Below are 26,197 nucleotides of genomic sequence, written 5' to 3'. Positions count from 1 at the left end.
TGATATCTAACAGGAAAACGGTGGGTGGGAAGATATCAGAGTGTGTATTCAGCGACCCTATTCCAAGATTTACATTGTCTGAAGGGGTCACTTTATCATAGGGGTGCGTAAAGTGGTTAACCCATGTTTCCCCGTCTATGGCTTGGTCTATGATGTCTGCATCTCTATTCATTAAATAAGGGGTATTTACAATTTTCCAAAAAGCGGTATTATCCCAGCTTTTGGAAGCGTCACATAAAGCTGACCAAGCCTCCTTTTTCAGCTGATGTTTCCTGTTCTTGATGGCCGCTTTATATTGTTTCCTAGCTTGCCGGATCACAAGCGGGGACCTGGGTGAAGCGTGCAAAGCCCTTTTAAAGATAGTATGTGCTTTTGTGCAGTTTTTATCAAACCAGCCATGCGTTTTTCCAGGGTTTGATCGGTGTTCCTTAGTTAATAACTTCTTCATCTCACTTTGAATTTTTATGAAAGAGCTCACAACTTTAGATGGCTCTTCTGTGTGAGATAGGCAGACAAGTAGATCTTCACGACAAACCGATTCCAAATTTATGAGGAAATCAACTGGCTTCACCTTATCCCATTTTATCGTATATCCGTTACTCGTTGCCAATTATCGGCTGGTATAAGAATTTCTTATTCAGAGTCTTAGTTTGTCCTCTAAGTATTAAAGTAAAAGAAATGGGGTAGTGGTCGCTAAAAATAAGCGGGATAGTTTCCCATGAGGAAATCAATGCCGCATGCGGAGTTGTTAGCAATGTAAAATCAATCGTTGAATTACATCCCCTACCGTTGAAAGTGGGACAAAACGGAATAATTGAAATGGAATAGCATACTATTAAAAACATTTCCAAATTTGGAATGAATAAAATGGGTGGGAGAGTCCTCTATGTGTTCGGCTGGACCACACACGAACCATATGGACAGATGGTACAGTTAAAGTCTCCCACCCAAATCAGAACCTCACCATGTAGGTGGTCCTGAAGAAAAGATAAACTACTTTTTAGTTTATCCATTACTTTTTCCATGTTATTTTTAGGCAGGTTATTATAAAAGTTAACTAAGGCCATGTTTTTAACATGGCCCTAGCTAATACTCAGAATCTGATAGTACTCTGTAAAATTGAACTTTAAATTTTTTATTCCTGCAGCCGTGGAAACATACGTGGACAAGCCCCCTTTGTTTCTACCTTGGGTGGTTATAATAGCAGGTGTATGTAAAGTCTGGAAGCCAATTATATGTAGTTCGTCCACCACCCACGTTTCTTGGAGGCAGATTATATCGTAATTGTGGACTGTATCTAGCCAAGATTGATAGGAAATTTTACTAGCTAGGCCTGCGACATTCCAGGACAGGAGGTTGAGGGTAGATCTTCCCATCTGGGGAGCAATAACAGCATTGATGTTGCTGTTAGTATTTGTCGTCTGTAGAGGAGGAGGTAGCTCTGTCTCATGTGTCAAATTAGGCCATTGAGCCTTAAAGGAATGATAGGGTTTGGGCGCGTCCAGGCAGTATGTAACCCCTACATCCTTTTCTTCTCCTCTTCTATTTTCAAGGAATTCCTTACCTGGAGTTACTCTCCAGTGTTTATTGGTGTCAACCGATAATGGAGTAGGGACATTCAGAGTTGTTTTCTGGACCCTATTTTCCCCCTATATCAATCCTGATCATCTAAAGATGTTAACGCCTCATAACGATTGTATATGGGAATAGGCCAGGGCGGGGTGTAAGCGGACCTCTGGGCTCTACCATATTGATATGGACAGGGCCTATCTCCATAAAAAAGTGGGGGATAATAAGCCTCCTGTCTACTATAAATCGAAGGAGTTGGAACAGATGGGATTAGGCTGAAATTGTTCCCAATCTTACTGTGTGGTCTAGATGTCCCCCGGGTTACGAGCGATTGAGGGTGAAAATAACTCAAATCGCGGGTAGATATACCATCACCGCCTCTCTCAACATACCAATCTATAATATGGGTATCTGCTCTTCAGTCCCTAAAATTTATGATCAAAACATCGCCCTCAATGTCCTTCGGCCTATGGCCAACCCATGCCAGTCTTCTCACAAACATAATCTCACCATTGATGTTTAGTGGCAGTGGTCTGTTATTTTTTAACCAGTAGATAGCCTTATTCTTTAATTCTAGATAAGGTTCCTTCTTCCCTGCTGCCAATTCTGGGACGCCAGTAAGAATTATGACATAGGGGGCTGCAGCTGGAGGGAGATCTATATGTGCGCCCATTTTATTTAGGTTTTTATTCGATGGGTGTTCCCTGGTAAGATTGATGTTTAAATCTTCAGGGGTTTTTCCAAAGCCGCCCGTTTTTGCTCCTGTATTAATTATAGGGACACTATCTATTTCTATAGAAACTGGGTTGGGGTCTTTTGCCATGGATAAAATGTCTGATGTTTTGTGAGCGTCCCCCGATTTCTGTCCACAGGGAATGGTGACTTGTTTGGGTGTCAGCAATTGCTTTAGCAATTTGGAGTTATTTGTGGTGATTTCGGCCATAGTACTCAGTTGGTCAGATATCCTCTTAACTCTTTCTATAAGAGGTAGGAGCAAAGATTTTACTAAGTGCTCAAGGTTTTTCATTAGGTCATTTAAGTCTATGGGCGGGGGTCTTTTGTCAGCGTACCTTTAACCTTTAAGGGGCTGGTGTGAGTTTTGGCTATTTTAGCAGATCTGCCTGATTGGAATCCCCTCCCCTTTTTCTCTTTATTGTAACACCCTGACCTTTTTGTCTTGTATTCAGATTTTTATTCCTGGGTGTAGTAATTTTTTCTAGAACCTTTAAAGGTTCATCCGATAGTACTTCTAATGAGGTGTCCAGAGTATCACTGTTTACTCGTGCCCCCCTATATGCAATTGGGGATGTTTTGCAGTTTTGAAAGAGTAGTGGGATGCTACAATCATTTGTCGGGTTTTCTTCGATGAGTTGTGGAGGGGGGGAAGGAGCTGTAATAAGGGAACCCAAGGAGGAATTTCTATTGGCTAGTTCCAGAGACAGTCGATGTTCAGCGATTGCTATCTCCTGGTCAATTTTTTAGGCCGCCTTGGTTAAAAAGTGGTCAAGCGTCCCTTTGTTTGGCCCTCCCCCCTGAGAATTCCTGCCCTTAGTTGTTCGTGTGGTCATGCTGTCTCTAGCAGCCTTGCTAACTACGGTGACAATCCTTAAAAATTTTAAAATATTAAAGAATTTATAACCAGTATTGTAGGCTGTGAATACTAGCTATGTAGGCAGTGTCCAGTGTTCAGAGTGCTCGAACGCCAAGGGGAAGCTCCCCGCCCCGGCCTCGTCTGTTCCGGGCTTCTCCCGGCGCCGCCCGCGTGCGTCCCGCGATGCGTAAGGAGCGTCGCTGTTTTAAGCGCCTTCCGGGCGCGTCAATGGGTGGTGGTGGGTGTGGTCAGACAGACAGGGATTATGGAGGGTGTAGTCCCCCGACTCGGCAGCCGCGATGTACCAAGAGGCGGCAGCGGGGGGGACCAACAAGCTGTGACAGCCTCCGGCAGGTAAACTCCTTTAAATGTCAATATTTATGCCCTAAAGAGTAGCTGCGGAAATAGTCTCCCGCTCCGCAGAAGGAGCATCGCTGTTTTAAGCGCCTTCCGGGCGCGTCAATGGGCGGTTGTGGGTGTGGTCACACAGCCAGGGATTATGGAGGGTGCAGTCCCCCCGCTCGGCAGCCGCGATGTACCAAGAGGCGGCAGTGGGGGGGACGACCAACAAGCTGTGATAGCTTTCGGCAGGTAAACTCCTTTAAATGTCAATATTTATGCCCCAAAGAGTAGCGGCAGAAATAGTCTCCCGCTCCGCAGAAGGAGCGTCGCTGTTTTAAGTGCCTTCAGGGTGCGTCAATGGGCGGTGGTGGGCATGGTCACACAGCCAGGGATTATGGAGGGTGTAGTCCCCCTGCTTGGCAGCCGCGATGTACCAAGAGGCGGCAGCGGGGGGGACCAACAAGCTGTGACAGCCTCCGGCAGGTAAACTCCTTTAAATGTCAATATTTATGCCCCAAAGAGTAGCGGCGGAAATAGTCTCTGTCCTTTAGTTTGTTTTTTTGGGAGGAATTTAGTGTTCTGCTGGACACATCACATAACAGTCCGTCCTCAGGGGCAGCACTTACACGCGCCCCACACCCATCCATCACAGGAGTTGCCAGTCATGTGACCCTGCCAATAAAAGGGGCCGAGTCCACGTGTCTTAGGCCAGTTACACACCCTCACATCTAGGGGTCGATTCCGATCCGGTAAAATGCGCTCCGAATCGTCGTACGGAGAGTTTTTTCCCCATACGAATCGTACCCGTAGACGTCCCGTACGTACGACGAAGTACGATCCGTACCAGGTGCCAAACTCCGTACGAGTCGTACAGGACTCCGTACGACTCAAATCTCCGTACGAGTCTCACTCGGAACCGGCTGTATGCGACATCACTACGGTTCGCGGCTGGTTTTTACGACCCAGCAAGTACGATTCGTGTCAGGTACGCGCTGTACGACCCTTTTCCTACGGGAGCCGAAAACAGTCGTAAACGCAGAGTTCGTGCCGAAACAGGTACGGAACGCCCCCCCCGGGTACGGCACGCACCCCCCATGATCGCAGGGGTACGCGCCGTACCCCTGTGATCATGCGGGGTACGTGCCGTACACCCAGCGTACATGGGGTACGCACCGTACCCCATGTACGGTGGGTGTGCGGCACGTACCCCATGTACGCTGGGTGTACGGCACGTACCCCGCATGATCACAGGGGTACGGCGCGTACCCCTGCGATCATGGGGGGTACGCGCCGTACGGTGTGTAGGTGATCGTGCGCTTTTCCGTACGAATCGACGTGTACCGTACGAATCGCGTTCGGGTCGGCCGATCGGGATCGGAATCGTCCGGTCGTACGGCGTCCGGAAACGGCTCCGGATACGATTCGTACAGACGGGGATTTTACCGGATCGGAATCGACCCCCTAGTGTCTGTGTCATGCTTAATCTTAGGCTGTGGGCCTAGAGACCTACGTCTTTACACTAGCCAAATCGCAGTGTGGCACTGTACAAGGTCAGAAGCAAAGATATCCATCCATGTATCCATCTATGACTGCCTGTATATCATTCCATGTCTAAGACCCTCCCTACCTCCTGAAGGCACCAAGAAAATGAATACCTAAAATAGGAACGATTTGAGAGCTTCCTGGGAGTTGTCAAGTTTGGAAGTCTGCCACATATGAATAGGAAGTGAGTTCCAAACTGAAGGAGCCAGGGCCGAGAATGCTTTTCCACTTTTCTCCTAAAGTTTGATTCTTTTACCTGAAATAAAAGCCGAACTAAGTGGAAAAATGTAAGCAAATTTGTCATTGCTCTTTTAATTAGGGAAAAGGTGGCCTGTTGTCCCTACTGGCTAGATACGGACAGTAACAGGAACATTTTAAAGACTTGTCTGTTTGAATGATTCCCTGGTGCTCCTGGATTCCAGCAGCATCTTGATGCGTCTGAATTCTCCAACAATGGAGCTAATCATCAAACTCAGAAACTGAAGTGTAGTTTCATGGCATTTAATTTTTCCTTGAATTTTGTTATAATAAAAGGCTTGTGCTGTGTGTGAAAAGACATACCAAGGAACTGAGAAAACAATTATTGATCGCCACACAAAGTTAAGTATTGCTACTGAGAACTCTACTCCGAAAAAGTAATGAATTAGAAAAATGTTTGTTTTTATTGAATAACTGGATTTATACATAACCTAAAGTTTGGAAGTCTGCCACATATGAATAGGAAGTGAGTTCCAAACTGAAGGAGCCAGGGCCGAGAATGCTTTTCCACTTTTCTCCTAAAGTTTGATTCTTTTACCTGAAATAAAAGCCGAACTAAGTGGAAAAATGTAAGCAAATTTGTCATTGCTCTTTTAATTAGGGAAAAGGTGGCCTGTTGTCCCTACTGGCTAGATACGGACAGTAACAGGAACATTTTAAAGACTTGTCTGTTTGAATGATTCCCTGGTGCTCCTGGATTCCAGCAGCATCTTGATGCGTCTGAATTCTCCAACAATGGAGCTAATCATCAAACTCAGAAACTGAAGTGTAGTTTCATGGCATTTAATTTTTCCTTGAATTTTATTATAATAAAAGGCTTGTGCTGTGTGTGAAAAGACATACCAAGGAACTGAGAAAACAATTATTGATCGCCACACAAAGTTAAGTATTGCTACTGAGAACTCTACTCCGAAAAAGTAATGAATTAGAAAAATGTTTGTTTTTATTGAATAACTGGATTTATACATAACCTAAACCTTCGATTTGCTCCTGTGAGAAAGTAGTAATATTTTATACTTTTTAAAGATAAGAATGCACTTTTCAAATGCGAAGAGAAAATCTAAATTCACCTACCTTCACTTTAGATAAGGACCAGTTGGAGAGTTTTTCAAAGACAGAGATAGATTTGCCCAACAAAGAAGCTGCATAAACATACCTAAAAAAATTGCATGTCAATTGTGTATTTATGGCAAACCAGACATTCTCAACACAATAAAACCACACATGTCAAACCTCTAAGAAAATTGTTGTCTATATATGAAGCTAGATGTCGTAGCTCAAAAAAGTTTACAATAGCCTGTTAAAACCATCACAAATTATTTCCCTTTATAAAACAATGTAAATTCACATCTCAAACCCATAAAAAGACAGCATATGTGTACACTAATGTAAAACCACACTATTTCATACTACATGTTTTTAATCTACTCGTAAACCCATTACAGTTGTAAATTGTATACATATATATTTATAGAAATAATTCTATCGAGCAATCTGAATATAAAGACCTATTTTTAGGTTAAGCAACTGTTACACAAGTACATCAATTCACCAAAATGCAATTGTTGAAGAAATTATATCACATTCGCTTTGGCCCCAATGACATAACAGGCAGTGGTGGGTGGCATGTACCAAGGGTGGTGAGGCAGGAGCACAAAATAAAAATAACAAAAAATAGACTGACCTTTCTGACTTGCTGCGCGACTTCCTCCTCACTCTTGTCTTCTCTCCTCGAGGAAGGCTCCAATGTTGGACTCAGCCAGCTCCCCTAACCAATCCTGGCACTGCTCTCAGGCTGTTAACCAGCATGACAGAAGTGCCAGGAGTGGAGGAAGTGGCTTCACTCTGCACTGTCAAGAGCACTGGAGGCCTGCACTTTCTCTACCCCAGTTGTCTAAGACAGCTGGGTTAGAGAGGTTTAAAATGTAATTTCTGGCAAGTCATCGCAAGATGGCCGGCAAAAGATATATGCGCAATTTAAACATCAGCACACAGGTCCCTGCTGCCACTCGGCAGCACTGGCCCGGCCCATCCTGAAACTCAGTTCAGGACGGGTTACTGAAAAATAAAATAGTAATAAATAAACTTTATAACCATTTTATTTATCAGATCTGGGGCTTGTGGGGCGAAGCTCCTCCACTCTAATGGAGTAACCTCCCCTGATTACAGGTAGGAATATAAGTGAAATTAAGCAATACTGGTGCAGCAATTTTTTTACTATGGTGCTTCCATGATCAAGTCAGGGTCACTGTCATCACTTACTCATAGCTGCCACATTCCTATTCCAAAGACGTTAACATTTGTAGACTAAAATAAAAAATAAAATGGTTCTCAAAAGTCAGTTCTGGTGAACTGGATCTAAGCCAGATTTTTAGCATATGCCCATTTATATAAATGTAGTTATCTGAAAAATCTGGCATGGATCTGGACCACCACTACCAGCTTTGGAGAACCCTGATATCATCAGGCATTGAGCAACATTGCTCTCTGGTGTCCATTCCAGAATTTGATTTACAAATTGAAGAATTTAAGTAACTAGTACAATATGAAAATATTGATTCAGGGTTTTATGAAAAGCTGAATATGGTCTCCTATGAATTTAATAAGAAGAACACCACTGAGTTCGAATGATGCAATAAATACAAAGAATGTACTAACAACTCCAGGTGCATCCCCACCCTTTAATGTTTTGTGCGGCTTCCAATATTTAGCCAATATTTAGCATTAGCCGACAATACCTTATGCAAACATACAGGTTCACACCTCTTCCCATGTATATAGCAACCTCCCCAGGCACAGCCACAGCCTCAAGTAATTCTATTGCTTTGTCTGCAGTTAGTTTGATGCAGGTGGATCGTCATGAGGCATTTCTCATGTTTTGCACCCTCCTGAATGACCAATACCGAGAGTTCCAGCAACTCCGAGGATGCGAAACTACCAAGGAATACAAATGGAACTACTGAAAAATTAGGATTTACCGGGGTAGTAGGCAATTCTGGATCTGATCTGTTGATATTTTCTCACTTTCTTCTGTAGTTTCAGCCAGAGACTTTAGGATTCTTTCAGCAACCCGAGCCCAAGAGTGAAACCTGTAATTCAAATTGGACTGGTACCTCCTATCTCTAGACATATTGTAATTCAAATGACACTCTTAATCAGTAGCGGTCTGTGGTGGGAGTAGCTGCCGGGCGGTGACGTGGAGAGGGGGAGGGCAGGGTGGGGGTAGTAATCTATGGATTACGGAGGATTACAGGTAAGTAAACATATAAATAAATAAAATGTCACCGCCCGGCAGCTACTCCCACCACCGACCGCTACTGCTCATAATCAAGGCCTTAATGTTGTATTGTAAATACTTCTCTGCAGACCTCCTTATTGGTAAAGTAACAGATACATTTGTAGAGCACATGCTCTCCCCAAGGGGTCTATTGGCAGATCGTGGACGTTTAAAGTGAGCCAGCACAATGAGATATATTGTATTGAAAGATGAATGACTGAGTGGCCTTGCAAAACTTTAACACCTCAATACAGATTACTGCATTTGATGCGTTAGTCGACTAAGCCAATACTACCAGTTTATGATAATGTGCATTTCTACTACTCCTGAAAAGCACCGTTTTTTATCCCTTAAATTGGCTTTATTTTGCTTATGCTGTGTTTTCAATTTAGCACTGTCTGAGTACTTCAAAAATACTTTACACAGTGGCTCTAAATTAAGCCTGAGTTTTTTGTGCAAAACTACTGAAGTTTTAAACACAGGTTAATTTAGTGAATTAAGTGGCTCACCTTGACAAGGTTCGAGGTTTTCACTTGAGATGGGGGTCTCACCTCCTTCCCCCAACTAATACTCCAATGTCCTACAGTCCCAGAGGAGAGTGAACCCCTCCAAGGCATGGTAGAATTAGAAAATGAGTTATGGTTGCAATTTATGCTGCCAACCAGACCACTGACAACAATGCATTTGGTGAGCAGAGTTGTTCTTCCCATGGGGCATTTTCTTGGAGGGTGCGGGCAGATGAAACAGGGAGGGTGGACACCTGCTTGAATTATAATAAGTAAGACTGTTACTTGCAGCCATACAAGCTCAGACATAAATGTGAAAAAAGTAACAGCAGACAACTATATTGCAATGCAGTACGTGATAAGGGGTCAGAAAGGGAGCAGAGGCAAGGGGGCAGTAGGGGGTGTCTGTAGAAGCTAGTTACACCAGTTAAAGTGGATGTACTGCAGCAATGGCTGAGGTTGTACCAGACTGAGCGGGGGGTATTTGGGCAAGGGATTTTTCCAAGGGTTTTATGATCCCTTATACAGGTCCAAGGAGGGGAAGTTGACATACAACCTAAAATCATGTCAAGGAAGAAAGCGGATCATACAGGTAAAACTGTCTAAAGTGTAGAGGAGTAGGATGGCGGGTCCTTTTGCATCCCATTGATGTAGGATCTGATCATTTCACCAATAGCTGTGGTACCTGAAAGTGAGGCCTAATGTGCATCTTCATCCAGAACCCAGTCATCCTCATCGGAACCGGCACATTTTTACCTTTGCATGAGCTGAAACAAGCACATCCTCATTTTTGCGGGTAGCGGAGCCAGCAAATCACACACAGAATCAGCGCTTCCTTGTCATTGTATTGAGGGGACCCGGCGCATCGCCCCCGGAACCAGTGCATTAAATTTGGCCTCGACACATCACCTACTACAGGAGCAGCAGCTGCACGTCTCATCTGGAACCAGTGCTCTCTCTCAGAACTGACGCATCGTCGCAGTTGAGTGGAGAAAATTGATATACCTTGTCCCCTGCGTAGCGTGACACTGACGCATTGCCTCGACTCACTGTGCATGCTCATCTGCGATGACGCAGCCCGGATCAAGGTACTTTTGTTCAGTGAGCCCAAGTGGGTTCCTGTATCTGGCCCATGCTCCATTGAAGTGGGCCTGAACTTTTGACTTTGCCCAGTCTAGTGTGACCAGATAACCCACTTAAGCGTTTATTGTTTATAAGTGCTATTTTGTCATTTATTCTTTAAAAATTCATATCTCAAATTCAACCTGATGTTTTTTTGTCGTTTTCGTCTTGTTTTTATTTATAAAATTATAATCTATTTTTATAACATGAGCGGAGTCCTTTTGTGTTATTTTCACTGTGTTGTTGTATGGAGTGTTGCACAAACACTTTACACATTGCCTCTTAAATTAGGCCTGACAGCTCCGTGAAAAGCTACCAGAGGGTGAACACAGGTTAATTTACGTTGTGTTGTGACCTACCCTGACTAGGATTGTGGTTGGACAGGGGGCATACCTCTGCCAAATAGAACCCCCAATTTCTAACACTGAGGGAGTCAAAAGAATGTATGATACACAAATCGAGTTGGCAAGAGAGTAAAGGTGAATAAGAGAGTGGGTGTTAGAAAGAGAGAGTACATGGCAGAATGAAAGCAAGATTAAAAGTGAAAGATTGAGTGTAAGATTGAGTGTAAGATTTATCAAATGAATCTTAAGACATAAAGTGAATGTGGGGAGGGAGATATGTGTTAAGGGAGTCATCATTGCATGTAAAGAACGAGTACAGACAGTGGATACATAAAGAAGTAGAAAACAAATGAGAAAGAAGGTAGGACGTTCTTGCAAAGTAAGTACTAGACAGGCATTTTGCTTCACACAAATGTGTGTGTCAGGCATATATAAGTGAAACCTTGTATACATAGCACTTCTGACAGCTTTGACATCTGTAGGCACAGTAATTGAAGTTCATGCATACTATGTTACACTAACTGCTGGTGTGCTTTCTGTCACGGTGCAAAATCCATATCTGTGTGCATTCCTTGTAGAAACATGAACTGGCCATCATAGTAGTCACACAGAAATCGAGATTGACATATTCTGTGGCATGGTAATGCTGATGGACATATTTTTCTTCCATGTACATTCTGATGGAGATTTCTTTGCAAAAATTGTTTTAGAATATGTGTTTCCAAAGCAAAGACTCAACCGGCATCCAAATCATGATTCCATATTACAAATGTACTGGTATTCAAATAACGTATATTCAGACAACAGACAATTTGTGTAATAGTATCAGTGGCAATGCTTCATAAGCGCAATCCAATGCAATTTGGGGTGAGTTTCAAAGATTAACAAGCCAGCATCACTGTATAAAGCCTTTGTAAAATCGACTTAGGCAGCACCTACATTTCACCCAAAAAACAATGAGACACCCAGGGAATATGAACATTTTTAGCAAATGCAAAAGGACCAAACGATGTTCGTTAACGAAACAAAAAGTGGGCGATGATTCTTCTTTTTCGTAGATTCCCAATCTTGATATTGTTGCAATGATCTTATTATGTGACATTCCCACAAAAATATTCTAGAGCGATTCTGGAAACGATGTTGTTGCTTCTTACAATTAAATACTATTCTGCTGCAGAGGAACAATGCTTCGAAGAATATTGAAGAGTTTGGATGATTTCAAAAGCTCATTTTCAGGGCAGTCTTTATTTGCCTTTCTATGTGATTTATCATTAAATATGCTTTTAAATCTACAATTTGGCACCATTTTATTATGTAAAACAAAAAGTTGAATGGTGACTGACCTATCTCGCAATCATCAAATAGGAGTGGTAGCTTGCATGGTTCCATATTGGCTAACCTCAATGCACTGTTGTGCACACAGCAAAAAAAGAGAGCCCACAAATATTTAATTGCTGTCCTTGCCCACCAAAACGCGCAACGATCTGTTGGTTAGAGCCATACCCAAGGAACTTCCGTGGTCCCACTTAACTATTGAATAGTGGACACCAATATATCTGATTGATTCCCATTAGGATAACCGTTTTTATGATGTTTTTAATGCTTCATATGTATATTTGTGATATGATTTTGTGTTAACACGCTTGTGATACTGCATTACAATTTTTAATGATTTTTATATGATTACAAATAAAAGTAATTCCTATAGAGATAAGCCATATGTGTTATTGAATATCTCGACAATTGTTTTTCAGGGTTCATATATATATATATATATATATATATATATATATATATATATATATATATATATATATATATATATATATATATATATATATATATATGTTTGTGTGATGAATGTGAAGGATTGATATGTCTTTATGAATGGTTTTTGAGCAAAAGATTTCTTAAAAAATTGTTGTTCCAAGAGAATTTCTGTTAAACCTTACCTTTGTTACTCTGTCTCTTGGTTAGTGAGGTCAACCCCTGTTGTTTCCTACTTGCCTTATCTCACCCTCCTCATCATCCAAACTCAGAGATGTCATCATGTTTTTCTGGAGTTTACTGAAAGTTCTCAATGCAGCGAAGGCTAAAAAGCTACTTTAATGGCACGGTCATAAAATCTCTATTTCACAGGATGTCTCAAGAGCTAAATCTGCCAGGCAGAAGGAGTTCCTAGATCTTCGCCACAACTGCGCTCTTTGGGAGCCTGCTTTGGTTTGTTTCATCCTTGCCTCTTTAAAGTAACATTCCAGAATAAAACTTCCTCCTTCACTGTTCCTGCAGAACTGCGACAATTTCTTCATTTACATTCTTCCAGCTCTATGGAGACTTCAGCCTCTTCGTCAAAATAAATGATTTTTGTGTTGGAGGGACACCCTCCTGCATAGTATCCTAGTTTTTGGATGGTTTTTTTCTTATGTATTTACAGGCTCACTCTTTATGTTCCTCTTATGACCAAAGGGTTCTTTGAGAAGACTGAATAACCTTATTTTTCTTTTCAGGTTCCTCGATGTTCTGTATGCTAGTCTTTTACTTTGTTATGTTCCGGTTGTCTGTCGACTTGTCTCCCTTGCTGTGCCGTCTTGCCCGGTGCTGTCGTCGACTCTCCCCCAATCGTTCATCTTCCTCAGATATGTGTTTGCAGTCGTCATTTACTTTTCTTTATAGGACACTTTATTTGTATGGATTTTCATCCACCCTTTATATATTGTCCCCATAGCTGCACCACTTTCACAGCTACTTATCAAGTACATGATTTTTATCTTTCTCCTCCCCCATTTACCTAAACTCCCCACTGTATAATGCAACTAGTACCAGCACAAAATATTGCCTTTTTGTCAATAACACTTTAACAGGGTTTCTGTAAATTATATTGCACACATTCTCACCAAGCTGCAACTTACAACAAGAAATAGCTTATTAATAATTATTAATCACATAGGTGAAATCTAATGCATTTACCAATGCTTATTCATAAATGGAGTGGACTTCTGGATCTAATCTGGGAGGAATACTGTACATTTTTCTGTCAGGGATCTGCTTCATGTGTGCTTCCAAGCTTCAAAGTTTCGCCTTCAGAACGAGCAGTGGATGGTTGATCAGGTACAAATATCATAAATGTATGGAAACAATACTTACCCTCTGAACATGATTTACTGCTCCCAGGTCTTTGTAGCTGCTATTACTGGATATCTCTGTAAGAGCAGCCCAAGTCTAACATGGTTGCCAAAAAAACATAAATTGTGTTGTGCTTCTCTTCCAATTGCCTAAATTCCAGTCTCCACCCTAACCAATGCCACCAGCCTCGGCTGATCATGCCTGAGGCATGACACCCACTCTAAGAGTATAAGGCCACTCTAGGAGTATAAGGCCCCTCTGGGAGGATTGATGTGCAGATGGCTGGGCCTTTGGGCCAAACTTTAAAAAAATGCAAGTTGGTTGGTCCTGGGTCCCAGGTGGAGGGGTATGGGGGGCATTTCATGGCAAGGGGTTTCTGCGGGGGTCCCATAGCCAAGTAAATGGCAGAGGGGTGCATATGTAAGTAGTACCTGCTAGTTCAAGAGACAGAGGAGTGCTGGGCTAGAATGTGTGAGGCCGGGAGAGGGCAGCTACCCTTGGCCCTGGGGCCAAGGAACCACAGATAGTTGATGCGTAGGTTGGGGTCCGCAGGCCAGTGGGCTCCAGAATGGGAGGGCAGTGGCTGTGGGTACCCAAGGATCATAAGCAGGAGGCAGGTAGGGTGGGAGCCAGTGCAACTTGGGGGCCCTTTGGTGCAAGGGACCCCTCAGGTTGGAGCAACCTGGTGGGGGAAGGAGGTGGGAGACCAGCGTTTGAGGCTAGGAGACAGATGGAGATGCCAGCGGGGCAAAAATGTCTCGAAGTAGCCTGCCCTCCGTCGAGGGCTCACTCAGAAGAAGACTGGCAAGAAGCCCGTTTCTCTCAGCATGGTGTGTCGGTGCAGTGGCAGAAAGAAGGGGTGCAGAAGTCTGTGTGTGTGGAGCAAGTGGGTAATGAAGAGATGATCTTTGAATATTTTTTTTGAAAGTTTTATAGAGCGCAAACAAGATCCTTACGGATATCAGAGCGCTTTACAAACAGAATGGGATAAAAAGGCAAAGAAGTAATGATTAAACAAAACATTTTGAGCAAAGAAGTACAAATGGTTACAAAAGAAAACAAGGTAAGGTAGCAACGGTGCATAGGAGGTCAATATACATAGTCATAGGAGGAAGAGTACTGAGTTCCGAGATTACAATAGTCAAAGTTCAGGTAAATTTAGCTAAGAGGAGAGCTTTTACTTCTTTTTTGAAGGATGCCGTGGATGAGATAAGTCTGATTTCTGGGGGGAGGGCCATATCCTGGGCGCCATCCCTGAGAAGCAGCGTTTATAAGTTTTTTTCTTGTGAAATCTCTGAGGTTTCAAAAGAAGATTGCCTGCGCTTCTTGTCGCTCTTGAGCCACCCGAGATTGTCAGTTTCTGAGCAAGGTAGCTGGGGGAGTTGTGGTGTATAGCCTTGTGGGTTATACAGGCGATTTTCAGGTGTATTCTAGCTTCGTAGGGCAGCCAGTTCAAAGCTTTTAGATCAGGAGAAATGTGTGAGCGTTTTTTTGAGCCCGTGATAAGTCTGGCTGCAGCATTAATAGAGGCTTTTAATGGTGCGGTTGTTCGATATGGGGAGACCACAGAGGGCAACACTTCCATAATCCACTCGAGGGATGACTAGGGCTTGGACTGCAGTTCTGAAGTCATTGGGAAGAAGGAATGGTTTCAATTTACGCAAAGTGTTGATTTGGAAATTAGCTCCCTTCATTGCATTGCTGATGTGATGATGCATATTGAGATTGCACTCGAGGGTTATGCCTAAAGATTTAGCTGATTCCACAATAGTAGGTTTGACCGTTGAGTGCAGTGAGATGATTAAGCCAGGCCTGAGTGATGGGGACTTTGGTGGGGGCGCTATTATGAGGAATTCCGTTTTGCGCGCGTTAGGTTTGAGGTGATTTTCTGCCAGCCAAGTCTGTGTGTTCCTAAGCGTTGTGTTGAGTATTTTGATGTCATCAAGGGTGTGAATTTTGAGGTAGAGCTGGGTATTGTCTGCGTACATGTGAAATTGAACATTAGATGCTTGGAGAAGTGCGGTAAGTGGTTCCATGACTAGATTGAACAGAGTAGGGAAGAGGGAGGATCCTTGAGGGACACCAAGTGTTACAGGAACTGGTGTGGACATATTATTGTTAATCTTGAATTTTTGAGTCCGGTTATACAGAAAGGAGGTGAACCACTTGAGAACTGTCCCTGAAATACCCATTCTGAGACTCAGCAAACCGAGTAAGTTCTTATGTTTGACCGTATCAAAGGCTGATGAGAGATCGAGTAGTATGAGGAGGCAAGAAACGTTCTGATCAAGAATTTGAAGCGCGTCATCAATTATGTGAGTCATCGCTGATTTCGTACTGTGGCCTGCTCGGAAACCTGATTGGTGTGAGTTGAGGAGGTGAAAGTGCTCGATGTGTTTTGTTAGTTGAAGGTGTACACATTTTTCTAGGAGTTTGGCCAAGGTAGGCATATTGGTGATAGGGCGATAGTTGTTAAGCTCGAGGGGTCCGCTGTGGGTTTCTTTAGTATGGGCGAAACCTGTCCCACTTTGAGGGAGTCCGGGATGCATCCTTGTTGAAGTGAGCTATTAATGATTTTGGTCCAGAGGGGGAGAAGTAATGGGATAAAGTCCTTTATGGCGTTTGCGGGTAGAGGGTCAGTGAGGTGATTGGAAAGCTTCAGTGTGCTTAGAATCTTGGCAATATTTTCTTCCGAGTATGTTTCAAAGGATGACCACGAAGCATTGTTTTTTAAATCAATGGGCGTTTTGCTGTGGGGGTTGGAGTAAAGACTTAGATCAGTGAGGAGATCTTTCCTGATGTTGTCTGTCTTTAAGGTAAAGACGGTTGAGAATTCTTCACAGGTCAGTAGTGCACTAGAGGTGTTTAAGAGACTTTGAGGGCCATCTCTGGATTGAGTTTTGATTAACTCGAACAGTTTTTTTGGTCGGTTTCTTGCTTGGTCAAGCTGGTGGCTAAAGAAAGCAGCTTTCGAGCGTTTGATTTTTGTAAAGTAAGCGTTTCTTTTTTTCTTAAGTGTTTTGAGGCGCAAAGCTGACAGGTCAGATATCCAGATTTTAGAAGAAACATTCTTTAACTGAAGAGGGGCAGCTTCGTTGATAATTGAGGACATCGAATTGAGGTAGTGGTCGGTAAGAGCCTGTACGTCAACAGCGCCAGTGGGGGTAGGAGAAGATTGTAGCTGGGGGAGGGTAGTGAGTTGGGATTGAGTTTCTTCAAGTCTCTCTTCCAGACCTTAGATCTGGTGGATTGAACCGGATTAGATTTCATTTTTTCGAGGATGAAGAATGTAATAATGAAGTGGTCAGACCAGTCACAGGGTTGGATTGGGAAGGGAAGGGTAGTTGCAAGATGATGAGGATGCACGTGTGGGGAGGCCTGGGAGGAAGAAGAGGACAACAAGTGAAGTTGGTGTTTTGCAGGTGTCAAGTGCGGACAAGGAGAGTGTCAAGCCTAAAGGGCCCCAGAGCAGTGGCGGATGGCATAAAATAAAGGCTGTGGGCGGAGATGGATTGATAGGTAAAGGTGATTGATGGGCAGGGATATTGGGGACTTGGGAGCAGGGGGTAGGTCATGCAGGTTGGTGGGTGTAGGGGATGGAGTGGTGGGTGACTAATGGGCCGTGCTGCCGGATGTAGCAGTGCCACCGGGGCAGCTCGAAAGGGTGGGTTGCAATAAGCAGGTTGTGGGTACTGGGGTCCAAAGGGTTGGTACAGTAGGGCATGTTGAGGCAGAGGGGAAGGATGCGACTGAGGAGAACAAACATAAAAAGAGACTACCTTACATGGGGTTAGCAATGCCCTTGGGGTCCGATTTGTTGGTAAAAAAACAAGTTTAGAATTTGGAATCACGAGTATGTCGAAGTCTTCAAACTCCTCTATAGTGAAATTTAGGCAAAGGAGTGGTCCAAAAAAGAAGAGTGGGATTTGACCTGGAGACTGAGGGTTCTCATAAATATGGAAAACTGGATCTCAGCCTTTTTGAATTATGCTGGCATATATTGTGAGCGTCATTTAGATAGGGCGATTGCGCTGCTAAAGTACATGGACATTATCCGCAAAGTGCAGATGCATTTCGGGGGCTATGCCTGGTGAACTATGACAAAGAATTTAGGGCTAGGGTCAGCCTCAATCCTGCTAAGCCATTGGGGAGGTATACTTTGAGCTGTGGATGCAGTGAATGTCATCCACTCAATTCTCAGCCTCAACGCATATGGCCAGTGGCCTGCCTGTGACCTATCGGTCGTTTTAGCCCCGCCCGCTACACAGGGAGTGGGATATGCGCAGAGCCATCAGGACCCACCCTTGGGCAGTGTTGGAACTTTAATATGGGGGCTGCTCCTGGCACCCCTGTAGGTTTAAGCATGAATGTTCAAGTGTAGGGGACGCCACCCCATCATGCAGTGTTTTACACGAATCAGCCCCGTAGAACAGTGGAAGGACACTAGAGGCCCAGGGCAGTCTGAACCTAAGGGCTCTCACTCCAATTAAGGTGGCGGTCTTGGTACCTTGGCTCTTTGTGTATCCAGACAGGAGGCGGCTCTGCAATTTAAATAGGGATTTACTGAAGGGTTTCATTTGGAGTATCAGGATCCTATGGGGCGTCGGTGGGCCGACAGTTGGAAGTAAACTGGGGAACTCCTGCAGATTGTTGCAACGAAACTGGACAAAGAGGTGGCTGAGGGTATAGTAGCGGGTCTATTCTTTGAGTGGCCCTTGCCGGACTTGATTATTTCTCTGCAGGGGGTGGTGCCTAATAAAGGGTGGAGAGTTCAGAATGATTGAACCTTTATCCTGGCCAGGGTCTGTCAACAATTCCATTGCCAAAGAGGTACCAGGGAGCTGTACACCTCTGTAGATGATGCTATCCGCCTGGTGCGGAAGTGTGGGCAGGGGGCTGAAATGGTGAAGTGTGATGACAAGTCTGGCTTTTGATTGCTGCCCATTCATCCTGGTGATTTCTCTTTGCTTGGAATGCAGTCTGGGGGTGTCATCTATGTGGCCAAAGTGCTGCAGATAAGTTGTGCCATTTCTTGTGCCTTGTTCGAGCTTTTTTACAGTGGGTGTTCAGCAAAAAGCGTGGCTGTCGTGGAGTACCTCACTACCAAGATGATTTTTTGTTTGTTGGAACATAAGCCCCAGGGGATTGTGTCCAGGCGTTTCACCAATTTGAGTCTTTAGCACTGGATTTCAGGTTGCCTTTGGCTCCAGAGAAGACAAAAGGGCCTAGTGTTTTGTTGACGTTACTGAGTATCGAGCTGGACTCTGTGTGATGGGTGGCTTGTTTGCAGAAGGAGAAAGGTGTGGAGATACAGGGCATTCTGTTGTATGTGATTGTGGAAAGGGGGATTGAGATGAGGGTGGTGCTGAAGTTACTGGATTTCCTGCACTTTTAGTGCTGGGTGGTGAGAGCAGGGAGGACTTTTTTGTAGGCGTCTTGGCATGGCCATGTTGAGGGCGCCTCTGCCGCACCACAGGGTGCACATTTCTTTGGCTGTAGGAGTGGACCTGTGTGTTCGGCAGACATTCCTGGATGATTTCAACGGTGTGTCCTTGGGTTTTTGGAGGGGAGTACGGTGTGGCAGGTCCAGATATTCTCAGATGGTGCCGGGGTCTTGGGTTTTGGTCTTTTTTGGGACGGAAAATGGAGTGCAGAAGAGTGGCCGGCATACTGGTTGAGTCAAGGCCGGAGCATGGCTTTCTTGTAGGCTTTCATGCTGATGGTGGATTTGCTAGTTTGGAGCAGTGAGTTGAGGAGCAGGATGGTACTTTTCCATGTGGACAACATGACTGTGGTGGATTTAGTGAACAGGCTGCGAGCAAGGGATTTGAGGGTTTTGCAACTGTTGAGGGGGTTCATGCTGGTGGGCTTGCGGCTTAATGTGGTGTTCAGGGCAAAGCATGTCCCAGGGGCCAGCAATGATATAGCTGATTCTTTTTCTTATTCGCAGTGGCAACGTTTTGCTGGCTGGTGCCAGGAGCACAGCAGTTCAATACAGAATTGCCAGACATCTGGGCCTGGGGGAGTGAGAGTAGTCGAACTGGTCGAGAGGTCATTGGCAGAGTTCACCAGGAGAAGTTACAGACTGGCATGGGAGTGAATTTGGTGGATTTTTGTGACATTCTTTGGAGCTGTTGTGGCTAGAGTGACAGGACACTGAGCAGGGAGTTTTGAGATTTGTTCTAACTTGTATTGACAAAGGTTTGTTGCCTACAACTATTGCGGGCAAGTTGGCTGGAATTCTATGGCAAGCTGTAGTTTGGGTTTGACCCTGCCAAGAATGAAGTCCTGGTCCAGTTTCTGAAGGGGTGGGGCAGGGAGAGGGGTGTGGAGATGGTGGCATTGTGGGAAGCTATTACGTTCAAGCTGTTGCGGGAGTTGTTGGCTGTTTCGCCTCTTTGTTGCTATGATCAATTTGAAGTTGCCGTTTTTTGGCTATGTATGTTTTTTGGGGCATTTTGGGATTCAGAGCTTTTGGGTGCCGCTTGTCAAGAGGGGGGTGTTGTATGATGAGGTTTGCTTGGAACAGAGGAGGTTAGGTATTTGGCTGCGGCATTCTAATGCAAATCAGATGGGCAGGGTAGATGGGAGTGGCTGTGAGGGTGGCAGCTGTGAGGTCTTCCCTGTCCGGGAATGGCGTGGTTTCCAATAGTTGCCTGGGAGGTGTTTATCAGGAATTTTTGTCACACTGATGGCAGCAGGGTCACTGCCTTTCAGTTGTTGGCAGTGTTGGTTCTGGCTTTGCGTAGGGTTGGTAGAGACCCGACTAGGTTTGGTATGCATTCCTTTCAGATTGGGGCAACTTTGGCTGTGGAATTCTTGGGGTGGTCTTGGGGATGGATTCGTCAGATTGGCACGTGGTGGTCAAGGTACTGGGGGCGCTTTCTGTGAACATAGTGGTGTTTTTCCGTGTTGTAGGGGGTGGAGGAGTTAAATTTTCGGAGCTAATGTCTTCTTTTTTCTGCCGCAGAGTGCTTGAGGGCTCCTGGGACTAAGACGGTTACCTGGAGTGTTGGACATTCCTTTGTTCACTCGGCAGCAAAGTATGCGGATCAACAAGTTTATGGACGGAACCTGGGCATGAGTAATAGCCACCATAAAGTGCTTTAGTGGGGTAAAGGGGGAATACATTGTGGTGCGTTGTTGCCGTGGCTGACTAAGTTGGTTCCACAGAGGGGCTAGCCCGGACATGCTCCTGATTCATCTGGGGGAAAACGACTTGGTTCATTTGCCTGGACTGACTTTGCTCCAACATATTCAGAGGGGCTTGGAGGCGATCAAAATATATTTTTCAGGAACAGGAGTGGTTTGGACCGAGTTTGTGCCGCGCAGGGTTTGGAGTGAGGCCTTGAAACATGCTGCGATTGACAAGGCCCGGAGGAAGTTGAACAGGGCGATGAGGGTTTTCTGTCTGACTCATGACATCAAGGTGATTGCACATGGTGGGCTTAAGGGAGAAGAGCTGCAACTTTTCAGGGATGATGGGGTGCACCTTTTGTGCCTGGGTAATGCATATTGCATGATGGAATTGCGGGATGTGGTGAGCGCTTTATGGATTGAGTCGATTTGTTGCCGTAGGTCTTATTTCTGAGAGGCGGAAGGTGCACGTTATGTCTGGTGGGGTAGGAAACCGCCCTACGGGGGTTTCCTGGTTAGAGGTATTTTGGGATGTGGTGGTTCACATGTGGACATATCCATCCCTTGTGTGGAAGGAAGGGAGCACAGGTGACTGACGGCGGGATGCGACAAGCAGGGGAAGTATCTTCAAGGGAGGATATGTGCAGGGCAAGTAAAGGAGTGATTGGTTATATAGAGTGAGGTCAGTGAGTGAAAGTAGGAAGAATGAAGCGAAGGATATGGTCTTACTTCGGAAGTGGACGTGAGTGAGTTGTGTATATTGCTAATGTTAATATAGTTTAATAGAATGCTAGCAACCTTGTCCTGATAAATGGCTTTTTACTCGATTACAACAACGTAGAGTGTGGTTATTGCACGATGTCGGCTCTCGGGGGAAGTGAATGTCACAGACCAGCCTTCCCCTGGGGTGCTTTGTGATGGCCTCAGGACAGGGTGGGGATAGGCTAGAAAGGGAGAAGCAATGAGTTAGTTGTGGGGGGTATATAGGTGTCAGGAGAGGCATATCCGGCTACATCCTGATGCCAAGCACCACCAGGACCAGAGGCAGAATTTAGATCCTTCCGCCCACCCTACATGTTATAGGAGGATATGGGTGGAATGTTGAATTACAGTGTGTTGCCAGTTTAGGGCAATTTGCAGGGCGTAGGTGGTATTTTTGGGGGCGGGTGAGTCACATGGGCATATTCACCCCTCGGGGAGGTGGAAGGGAGCACAGGTGACTGTTGGAGGTGCGCGGGATGTGACAAGCAATTTTTAATGTTAATAAAGTTTAATTGAATGTTAGCAACCTTGTCCTAATAAATGGCCTTTTACGCAATTAAAAGAATGAGGATTGTGGTTATTGCATGATAATGTTTGTAGTGACAGGGCTGCCGACTTCCGTGTCCCTCTGCTGGGAATCTAGCTACATATGGTGTGTGTCCTGCTGCTACTCAGCACCTTTTGCAGCGGGATTTCTAGCGTTCACAGACCATCTTGCTAAGGCACAGGGGAGAAGAAACAGGGAGGTTGTGGGGATATGTTTTAGAAAGAAGCTATGATGCGAATAGCGTAGCCCTCATCATAGAGCAAATAGTACCTGAATCACAGGTGAGTGGGCAATGCACATCCAAAGTATAACAGGGCAGACTCGGACTTTCATCTACCAACTTTGAGGCATCACGTAATGCAGGTGAGAAGGTAAAACAGATCATGGCAGGGCTGGCTCAGCCGTTCATCTACAAACTTTAAGGCATCAAGTAAGGCAGCTGAGTAGACAATACAGATGCAAAGTATGGTAGTGCTGACTTTGCCTTTTTTCTACCAACGTGAAGGCATGATCATCACGTAGCGCAGATGAGTAAACAATACAGAGGAATGCAGGGTTGACTCAGCCTTTTATTGTCCACCTTAAGGTATCACTTAAGGCAGGTGTAATAGCAATCATCTTTGATTTCACAAAAAACTCAGTCTTTCTGGCCTGCAGTCCTCCCTTCATAAGCAGACTGTGAATAAAAGTCCAGCTCAGGATACCTTCAGGCAATCATTTAGCTTTAAAAATTAAACAAATTGGAGTCATTATATGCAGGTCCACTGGAATTATCCGGCAGAGGAAGACCAAACTGTGTGCCAGGGTTCACCAAAGTATGCGGCAAGGAAAAACTAATGTTGCCGCGTAATGCAGCATCTTTAATTATAGTATTAATTGTGACTTGGAGGTTTTTTCACCAAAGTAAAAGTAAAGTCCTTCCGCTGTCTCCTCTGTCTCCTCAACACAACAAAGAATCTGGACTTAAAACACTTATTATAAATCTTAAATGTTCCTACTCAGAGATAGGACTTAATTCTCTGTATATAACCTGCTTCGTGGGAGAAAGGTTAAAACAGGATGTGTTATTTGATGGTGAAAATCTATAACCCTACAAGAGGGAAATGGGAAGTGTGGAAGGAGTTTAAAACACTTTGGGTGTTTTAGGAGGCAACAAGTTACTTTTGTTGAGGGCACTTTCCCTCATTACGAGAGGAAGAGTCACATGGCAGTGATGTCACCTCTTGTGATGTCTTATTGTGATGAGGCAGAGATATCACTTAACGGCAACAGTACCTGACTTTGCAACTAGGGAACAAGCCTCAAATTGCAGCTTGGGGTGACCATCTTGTGATTCTGGGCAAATCGCTTAATTTCCACGTGCCTAAAAATGTGCAACACTTTTTGGTTCTCTTGCAAAGCGCACTAAGGCCCTCAGCGCTAGGTTGCACAATAGAAAACTGCAAAAAAATCAGAAGTAGTAAAAAGGCATGTATTGCAACTTTCATTGCCTCCAGAATTAAGTAAACTGCCACCACACACATTTATGAGTAGCACTCGCATGAAAATGACGTGTTGGTATGCATAAGCATAAATCAGTTTGCAAAATACATTTTCCTGCTCAATATCTTAACAAGGCACATTAAGTTCAGATATATATATATAATAAACTATGAATCAAATCAAAATCTTGTTAGGAACATACATACTTGTTGTCATGTGACATGATAATTCCATTAGAAACATTAACTCCTGTTGCCACTTCTTTCACTTCCTCTGGACTGTAGTAAATAATGTTCCCCAGCAGAATATTGCGGTATGTCTCATCAACTTCACCAAGGGAAAAAGGTTTATTATTTGTGGCATAAAAACTTTCCGGGCCCACTGCAGCAATATCATTAAGACTGAAGTAGAAAACACAGAACAAGAAAAACAAAAGTTAAAAGAGAATTCGCACGTTCTAAATCTATTTAAAGAAATATATACTGTCGTTATTTTATTTGCACACATTCTGAATGACTTCCCCAGCGTTAAGTGTCCATTTTGGTTGGTTGGTTAGATGGATGGATGGATGGATCAGTCAGACAAACATTACTTGGTGGATGACTGAAACTCCTTTGTTGTGGTTTAGTTGAATTATCCAGAGGAAAAGTATTTATTTAGTAATTACTAGCTGGCGCCAGTTGGCAAAAGCACATGAAGGGGCAGGTTTACTAAATATTCACGCAGCGCAGAAACGTAATTTTCTGTGCATCTCAAGGGGGAAAACACATCACAACGACATACCTACTAAAACATGCCCATGCCGATGCCACCCACTGTGCTTGTGCTCTAAAAGCCTTCCTTGCATTAGTTTCTTACCTGCCAGAAAGAATGAGCTTTGCATCAAAAACTATGTGTGCCTGCACTGTAATTTCCCAGTGACACTCCCTTAACGCAAAGTGTTGCAAAATCACCTTTGCTGCTCGCAATGGTGTTTGTGCTGGAAATTACACACCCTTGTGAGATTTTGTGTAGCTTTGTGCTGGCACAAAGCCTTAGTAATTCTGGGCAAAAATGGTATTATATATAAATGTGTAGCCTCATCTTTTTCTGCCAAGTTTCAGGTACCCCGATGAAGCAGTCAAAAGGGTTCTCAGCATTGCAACATGTGTCTCCCATGCAAAATCCCTACAGCATTTTTGCCGAAGCACCCAATAAAAATGTATGACAAACTTTGGAGGGATATATATGTTGAAGTTTCAAGCTATAGGAACATATATGGGGTTATGCTGCACGCAGAGATATGGAATGTCTGAATAGAGTCAGGGGTGGCTTTGCACTGCCTGGTGGTCTGCTGCAGATGAGTGTGTGGATGGCTTAGCGTGAACTGGGTTATACATTTTCAGCAGTAAAGTTTTTTTTTTTTTAATCAAGTGCTGTGATGTGTGCATTGAGAGTTGGGTAAAGTCCGTGTGTGGCTCAGTTGTGATTGCCAGGCCACCATCGTATTTTCGTCCATTTTTGTACATGGATAGACATGAACAGTATCGGGGAAGAGGTAGTTACCAAATGCAGACAAAAAAATGGTTCTCATTACCCCCTATTACAGGTAGCAATGAGCCTGGGTAACCCTTTGCAGTGTTGATTGGAGGAAGGGTTGGGTGGTGCACTCAAAATCATTTTTTAACCAAAAAGTGGCAAGCACTGCATTTGCACTTACTGCTCCACCACAATACCCCCAAGCATCCTTCTCTACACCACCAACACTTCTCTACATTGTACTAGCCCCGCCAAGATATTCTCTGGCTCCCTGTGGCCCAAATGAGTCCTGAGTAGTTCTTAGCCTGTAGGTCTACTAGGATAGTATTGGTGTCTGATAAGCCGGGATACTACCAACAGGAAACAGCCGGTGATGTGGTGGGAGTTGAAGCCACGAGTTTTGTGTTTGTGTCGAACTTTGTTTATGCTTTGCAGGCCTTGTGACTTCATATAACAGTTGCCTGACCTCTGTCTCTCAAACAATTGTTGGGCGCTCATCAGTACGTTTTACAATGTGCTAATACCACTAAGGCATAGCTTTTACCTTCTACTCTGTCGCAAGTACATGTTATAGCATTGTATTTATATACACTATTTCATTTTGGATTTCATGCACCAGCATCATTCCTTGGTGGAGATTTACTATAACCTTTTGCATTGCATTTCATCATATGCAATTCATTCCAGCCATGGGGAGTGCAGTATCAGGCGTTTATACTCACCTTGCAGGATCCAGGCACTTGACACGATTGGAAAAAGAAAGTAAATACACAGCTAAACTGTAGCACCGTGTTTCTAATTACAAGTCACTGACTTTATATATGAATAAAACATTCAGTCTTGAAATATCAAACTTTGCATTCAGTGCACCTTTTGCATACCTAAGAAAGAGCTCGTGTTGTATGGTTTTGATGTGTAGAAGAGACTTTTCTTCTGCTTGAAATTTAAATAGTTCCACTCTGGTACCATTTTTCGGGTGATTAACAACAAAAATATAGACAGAATCACCTAGAAATGAGAAAAGAAAATCTATACATTAGTATAAAAATTGTGCTTAATCTCTTGCAATAATAGGTG

General features: G+C 44.0%; 1 protein-coding gene across 1 annotated transcript in view; it reads right to left on the bottom strand.

Moving 5' to 3' along the window:
* The window catches only part of LOC144784164 (serum paraoxonase/arylesterase 2-like), a 106,175-nt gene that overhangs the window by 39,536 nt on the left and 40,442 nt on the right, over positions 1–26,197 (bottom strand). Inside the window, exons 4-6 of the mRNA XM_078662837.1 lie at positions 26,002–26,128; positions 23,809–24,003; positions 6,377–6,458 (exon numbers count right to left, since the gene is read on the bottom strand). Coding sequence (XP_078518963.1) covers positions 6,377–6,458; positions 23,809–24,003; positions 26,002–26,128 — 404 coding nt within the window. The remainder of the gene's footprint in view (positions 1–6,376; positions 6,459–23,808; positions 24,004–26,001; positions 26,129–26,197) is intronic.

Source organism: Lissotriton helveticus, chromosome 10 (genome assembly GCF_964261635.1).
Source record: "Lissotriton helveticus chromosome 10, aLisHel1.1, whole genome shotgun sequence".
Taxonomy (NCBI): Eukaryota; Metazoa; Chordata; class Amphibia; order Caudata; family Salamandridae; genus Lissotriton; species Lissotriton helveticus.
The sequence above is the reverse complement of the archived record's forward strand: the minus strand, read 5'-3'. Positions and strand labels throughout refer to the sequence as shown.